General features: G+C 43.9%; 1 protein-coding gene across 4 annotated transcripts in view; it reads right to left on the bottom strand.

The window, feature by feature from the left end:
• Nucleotides 1-157: 157 nt before the first annotated feature.
• The window catches only part of ZC3H13 (zinc finger CCCH-type containing 13), a 49,588-nt gene continuing 42,512 nt past the window's right edge, over nucleotides 158-7,233 (bottom strand). For all 4 annotated transcript variants that reach the window (XM_080998909.1, XM_080998910.1, XM_080998911.1 and 1 more), the window contains 5 exons: nucleotides 5,842-6,336; nucleotides 4,469-4,618; nucleotides 2,618-2,818; nucleotides 1,556-1,719; nucleotides 158-780 (listed from right to left, as the gene is read on the bottom strand). In XM_080998909.1, the coding sequence (XP_080855035.1) occupies nucleotides 613-780; nucleotides 1,556-1,719; nucleotides 2,618-2,818; nucleotides 4,469-4,618; nucleotides 5,842-6,336 (1,178 nt within the window). In that variant the 3' untranslated portion in view covers nucleotides 158-612. The remainder of the gene's footprint in view (nucleotides 781-1,555; nucleotides 1,720-2,617; nucleotides 2,819-4,468; nucleotides 4,619-5,841; nucleotides 6,337-7,233) is intronic.

Genomic DNA, 7,233 nt, shown 5'->3' with positions numbered 1-7,233 from the left:
ACCTTTGGTTGGGGAAGTGTTTCCACTTAGGAAGACGGAAGCAATGGTTATAAAAGCAATGCATTCATCTGTAAAAAGAGCTATCACATTATTAGCTTCTGTGTTGCTGAAGCTAAATTATGCTAGCCCAAAAATGAAGGTAACAGTACAATGTTCACACATTGAGAAAACAAGATTTTATGTGGTTGTATTTTTGACATGAATGCTACAGACTAAACGAGCTTTGCACTAAATGTAAAAAACCTCATTGATAAGAAAATTTTGCAGAAGAAACTTTGTACACAAGCCTTTTTAAAAAATCTCGTTTTTTCTTAAAAATTTAATAGCAGGTGACAAAACAAGTCTCCAAAAATGGACATCTTCACACACTTAAATACAAGTGAGTTCTTAAATAAGATCTGTAGTTAGATGTACTAAAAACATGCAGTGAACCAAACAGAAAGGTCTTCGAACTGTTGTACAAACAACCTTCTTCGTTATCTCATCTCGTAATGAACACTGTACGTATGGAAAGTGTTTTCCTCTTCTAGCACAAACATACTTCTTCACAGGAATAAAGATGGAAACATCAACTATTATCAAACAGTGAAAAGGCCAGAGACACCGACCAGCTCAGGACATGCAGATTTCTGGGATATACGGTTGTGGAAGCTTAGTGTCCTCTGTCTTTTCTTGTCCAGAAACTTGGCGAACAGTCTTGCGTTTAAACAACCGTAGACTCAACCGCAGTAACTCGTTGTCTACCACTGGAGGATTTGTGTAGGTTTGTTTGGTTGTGCCCTGTTTGAATGGAGAACAATTGCCAAGTTAGTCACAGCTGCATGGTGGGTTCAGACACTGTCACTCTATGAACTTAAAGATGCTACACAACTAGTGCTAATGAACAGTGCCTGGTTTATTGGAAGAACGTTTAGCAGTATGTCTGGAAAATGTTAATTTCCACAGGTATCTAGAATTATTTCAGGGGAGAAGAGCATCTCAAAACAGCCACAAAAGTGAGAAGTCATCAGGTCTTAAAAGCCTCTAGTGTTCAGTCATCAATTACCATATTTTTCGCTCTATAAGATGCAACAGACCATAAGACGCACCCAGTTTTTGGAGGAGGAAAACAAGAAAAAAAAAATTCTGAATCCCAGAAGCCAGAACAGCAAGAGGGATTGCTGCGAAGCAAAAGCAGCGATCCGGCTTGCTGTTCTGGCTTCTGGGACAGCTGCGCAGCCTGCACTCGCTCCATAAGACGCACACACATTTCCCCTTACTTTTTAGGAGGGAAAAAGTGAGTCTTATAGAGCAAAAATACGGTAAATTTCTGCCACTTTTTAAAAGGAAAAAAATTGGTAGCTGGACAAGTACCAAACCCATTTGCAGAAGGAGCCTAACTTAGGTGGCTTACAAAACAAGGGAAGGGTACAGATGCATATAAAGATGGTTGGTTTAGATGCATATAAAGATGATTCCATAGAAACAAGTCTCAAAGTTAAAAGATCAAGTCACTTTGCAATTACTGAGTGTTTAAAATGTGTTTGTGATGCGGTGGCCTTTTAGGTGCACTTGCCTTTTCATTTTTGACTAGCTGCTTGCGGATTGCGGAGTCTCTCCTAAAGCACAGGGCCTTGCAACAGGGACCAAGATTACACAGCAGGCCAGATCGCTCTTCCTTTCGCAGCAGGGCAGCCATGTTCAGGGCCCCAAATTCATGCTCAAATAAGTTCTCGGCATCTACAGAAAAGCAACATAAAGAATATAATATTAAGAAAACGTTGGTAAAATGATGGATAAGACACCAATATACAGCTGTACTATGTCAAGAGAAGAGTGTGTGTAACTAAAGTGAATGATGGAGTACCAAATTTGATTACTAGGGTCATCAGGAGACCACGGTAACTTATGAGTGGCCCACATCCCAAGAGTTTCTCTGATCCTTTATTTCCCCCTCAGCTAAGTGAACGGTGGCTTTTCACTCCTATGCAGAAAATTAAAGTGTTGCACTTGGGGATACTTTACAGTGAGAGTAAATATTACCTTCCATATCGCTTACAAGGATCTTGGATGGTTTGTGTGCAACATTTCAATATTTCAGCGGAGCAGCAACACATACACAAATCCCCTTACGCACGTCATACTTATTGGGCATGTTGCTACTTGAATGGACATTTCAAACGGCTGATTTGATACAGCCTATACAAAACTAAGGATGCGGGTGGCGCTGTGGGTTAAATCACAGAGCCTAAGACTTGCCGATCAGAAGGTCGGTGGTTTGAATCCTCGCAATGGGGTGAGCTCCCGTTGCTTGGTCCCTGCTCCTGCCAACCTAGCAGTTCGAAAGCACGTCAAAGTGCAAGTAGATAAATAGGTACCGCTCTGGCGGGAAGGTAAAGAGCGTTTCCGTGCGCTGCTCTGGTTCGCCAGAAGCGGCTTAGTCATGCTGGCCACATGACCCGGAAGCTGTACACCGGCTCCCTCAGCCAATAAAGCGAGATGAGCGCCGCAACCCCAGAGTCAGTCACAACTGGACCTAATGGTCAGGGGTCCCTTTACCTTTAACTATACAAAACTAACAAAATCCTTGGATGTTTTTCTAGCTTCATTTGGACACATCCAGCAAGCCAATTATTACCTTTAGGCTTCTCTATTGTTCTCTGGCATGTTTCTTTAATTTTGGTGAAGAGTGAAGGGCCGGCGAGTTGTTTGGAAATGCCGACTCTCAACATAACAGCGCCGGGAGTAAATTTCAGAAGAGCAGCTCCGGGCTCTCGCGGCTCTTTGGGCTGCTTTGGCATTAGACTAGACCAGTCTACATCTATTACATCCACAGGATCTGAAAACACACACAAAAAAGAAGTTATTCCTCCGCTCAACAGTACATATAAGGCAGAGCTGAAAAAAATTATGGTCTCTCACTTATTACCATACAATGGATACCACAGTCATTTAAATGGCTAGAATTCTGGAATTCACAGGACATCTATTTCTGAATAAACTACCGTATTTTTCGCTCCATAAGACACACCTTTTTCCTCCTAAAAAGGAAGGGGGAATGTCTGTGCGTCTTATGGAGCGAATGTGTGGTCGATCGCTGGCTCCCTTTCTGGCCCCGGTCCCTTGCCCAGGCCTCCATTGCTGAATGTCCTGCAGGCAGAGGCTGTTTGTTTCCCCAGTGACATGTGACTGGCTGATTAGATTATCTGTCTGGAAACTATAGAAACAGATCCCTTTCCTTTCCTAAAGAACCTGCAGAACTGTGAGTTGAACCCCATAAAAACAGGATTTTTTTCCCTTTGCAAAGGAAGCTCAACAACTTTGAGCTGATCCTCAAAAAATGGGCTTTTCCCCTTTGCAAAAGAAGCTGCACAACTGTGAGCTGCTCCCCCCAAAAACAGGGCTTTCCCACTTTCCTCCTCTAAAAACTAGGTGCGTCTTATGGAGCGAAAAATACGGTAAGTGACAGTTGCCAGCTACTCTCTAGCAAAGGGGGATGGAAGAGGAGAAGAGAGGAATCTCTTGAGTTTCTTCCTTGATGAGAAACATTGAGAGAGACTTTCCTTCATTCTGGCCCTGGCAAGACTTAATAATTGGACAGAAGTTAAACAGTAAAGTTTGGGGTTTTAAAAAAATATCATGGCACATTTTTAACTCTTTCCAAGTCACTTGGCTATTAAGCCTATTTCTTATTATCTTATTGGTTGCATTTATATCCCATCTTTTCTCCAAGGAGCTCAAGGTGGCATACAGAGTTTTACCCCTCATCATCTCTACAGCAACCCTGTGATGCAGATTAGGAGGCGAGGCGGTGACTGGCTCAAGTGGGATGTGGCTGGGTTCAGACATCGCAACCAATGATGGTTTATTAGACTGGGAACAAGTCCTGCATCCATATTTATTCATTACATTCATACACCAGCTTTACCTTCCAAGGATCTCAAGGTGGTCATATGGTTCTCCTCCACATTTGATCCTCGCAACCACCCTATGAGGTAGGAGATGGTCACTGGATCAAAGTCACCCAGTGAGCTTCATGGCAGAGTGGGGATTCAAACCTTGCTCTTAAAGGTCCTAGTCCAATACTCTAACCTCTACGCCACAATGGCTCCTTTCCTTTCCCCTCCCATCATGTTCCCAGCTTTGGTGCTGAAGTCATGACTTCTTAAAACTATGGTTTCCCATGATCTGGACCAGGAAGCTGTACTTTAAGAGCTGTTTACAAACCAGAAACTGATATGTTATTCTGTTATTTGGATGGGATACAAAACTTAAGAGAACAGGAAAATTTCTCTCCCCTTTCCCGTGACTAACAGAAGTGGAATTAAGCAAAATCACAAAATGAAGGCCACTCATTTAATGTGTATAAATTAGGCAGGCTGCAGAGTACAGATTATCTATACATAGAAGCTGTGTAGACATAAAGCAAAAGGGTTGAATTTATTTCAATTCACACAGGCCTGAAATAAAAGGAATTGCTAAAACTCACCTGGCATCTTCTCCTCGTCCTGTTGGTCCTCCCTCTTTTCAGCATCACCGGCCAAAATTTCATCCAGTTCATCATCACTAATTGGCTCATATTCTCCAGCACCAGATCCCATTGACTGCATATCATCTATTTTGACTTCATCATCTCCACCTACAGAAGAACAGTACCAAAAGATATCTATTTGAACTTTCAAGCTCACCTATACCAACATCAATGAAATGCAGACCTTCCATGGCTTGGATTCTAATGTCTGAGAGTCCGGTTCAATTTATCGAAAAGTGATCCCACTAAAGCTGCCTATCTCTCTCTCCCCACCCCCCACAAAATGCTCCAGAGTCTTGGGCCCCTCTTTGAAATGGCATGGGATGTGGGTGGCTGAAGCACAAAGGGCAAAAACCAGAGATCACCCCTCGGTGTGAGCAGATAGCAGTTTTTGGATCCAAACCAAATGTGAGCTGCATATTATATTTGGGAAGACTTTTTAAAACCCATTTGGTTAAGAGTTTTAACAAGAAACTTTCCATACTAAATACACATCTTTGTTGTCATTTTAAGTGCCAACTGAACATGCTGCAGGAGATGAGATTAGGATCCCCTACTGTTCTTGTTAGGGACGCAGGTGGCGCTGTGGATTAAACCACAGAGCCTAGGACTTGCCGATCAGAAGGTCGGCGGTTTGAATCCCCGCGACGGGGTGAGCTCCCGTTGCTCGGTCCCTGCTCCTGCCAACCTAGCAGTTCGAAAGCACATCAAAGTGCAAGTAGATAGATAGGTACCGCTCTGGCGGAAAGGTAAACGGCGTTTCCGTGCGCTGCTCTGGTTTGCCAGAAGTGGCTTAGTCATGCTGGCCACATGACCCGGAAGCTGTACGCCGCTCCCTCGGCCAATAAAGCGAGATGTGCGCCACAACCCCAGAGTTGGTCATGACTGGACCTAATGGTCAGGGGTCCCTTTACCTTTACCTTACTGTTCTTGTTAGCAGGGAAACAGTGTTTGGGGAGAAATATGTTGCAACCTTTTTCTCCTGTCTTTCCCTTGGCATAAACTCCTCAGTGCAATTGGCTCCAGGAGGCAGGGCACAGAGGATGTAGATAATGTCCATGTCCCTCCCCAATCCTATTAGAGCAACTGTGTGTGTGAGAGAGAGAGAATGAATGAGAATGATTTGCATTGGAGGTCATGGAAGAAGAGTCAAACACACTCTTCTAGAGGAATCTACACTGTTCAGGGCTCTGGCTACACTGCTGAGATGGTGTTGTGAAGTGGACCCAAGATCAGAACCCTCAAACAAGAAGATGATGAAACACTCAATTCTCCATCAAGAAGATTCATTCAGGTATTTGGACAGCAAAAACAGACCGATAATACATCACCTTCTAAATGTTCCACTTTCTCAGCTTCAACCCCATCTTCGAATCCTTGCAAAGGTCCCAAGTCTTTATCTAGCCTTTCCTTCTCGAGGGAGGTAGAGTCCAAATAGATCACCTCAAATTCTGGATGCTCCTTGCCCGGTTTTGTTTCACTGTGCTTGGACAACTCTGCTTGAGAGGAAATATTGGCACCTCGATCTCTCTCAGGATTCTCCAGGAGTAGCCTCTCCTTCTCACGATCTGTATCCCTTCGCTTTTCCCGCTGTCTTTCTCGTTCGCGAATTCTGTCCCGCTCTCTGTTCCTTAGCCAGTCTTTGGCTGTATCTCGGTCCCAGTCTCTCTGCCTCGCCTCTCGTCGGTCCCGTTCACGATCGTGCTCATGCCTGTCTCTCTCCTGCACCCTTTCCCTGCTGTCAAAGGACCCAGATCTGGAATGACCTTGACGATCTGATTCAGGAGAACTTCGCCTGGAACTGTGGCTCCTTGAATCCTGTCGATCTGGATAAAAGTGTTAAGCAGATGCATGACTGTGTTGTACATGGACTACACACCTAACAGAGCTTGGCTGAGAATAAACCATGTTCCGCCAGCTCTCTTCTTGCTCTTCCCCTTTGAAGGTGATATTCTGGTTTGTTAGAACACAGTTTCCCCTGATGTCCACGCTAGGAAACTGTGGTTTAAGTGCTGCTTTACAAACTAGGGTATGATCCTATGTTCCCAGACCCCCATCCCTACAATTCACTGTTTCTTTGGCAGACAGGAAAAACTCCCTCAGCAAATGACTCAATCTGGGAAGGGTTCCTGGAAAGCAGAAAGTCTGGATGCTTCTGCTCTGAAGATGCACCGTTACACCTTCCCACATTTTTGTCCAAATGAAATATTGATCCCCAACCAGCAAGGGCAGAATCTATTTGTGATAGTACCGCCTTAGAATACAGGCAAAGGTGACGCTACTAAGGATCTAAGCAGTTGCCATTGAACATCTAAAGATGTTCCACAGTTAGAAAAGGCATCATGGTTTGTTTATTGTTTTATGATGCCATTTTAAACTGAAAGCCGCCACGGGAACTTCTTGAGTCCAAATTCACGCAATTAATGAAGATAATAACGAAGTCTACAAATCAATTTCAAAACTTAAAGAGGGCGTCGCATCAGGAAAATCATAAACCAACAACCAACCTTCAAACAATGAAAGGGAATTGTTTTATGAGGCTAAAGATTATGAAATGCAGACAACACTTGGGTAAGCGGAAGCCAGCAACTTTCCTGATCCTCTCCCCATTGCAGCCTCTCCCTGGTGTTGACTGATGCTTAGCAAAGGTCTGAGGTATTATGAGAATCTGAGGAAAAAGCGGGCAGAGGCAGCTTGTGCAAGCAAAGAACACAAGTGGAACT

Source organism: Podarcis pityusensis (assembly GCF_964106645.2).
Source record: "Podarcis pityusensis genome assembly, chromosome: 3".
NCBI classification, from domain to species: domain Eukaryota; kingdom Metazoa; phylum Chordata; class Lepidosauria; order Squamata; family Lacertidae; genus Podarcis; species Podarcis pityusensis.
This window is presented reverse-complemented; position numbering and strand designations above follow the sequence as displayed.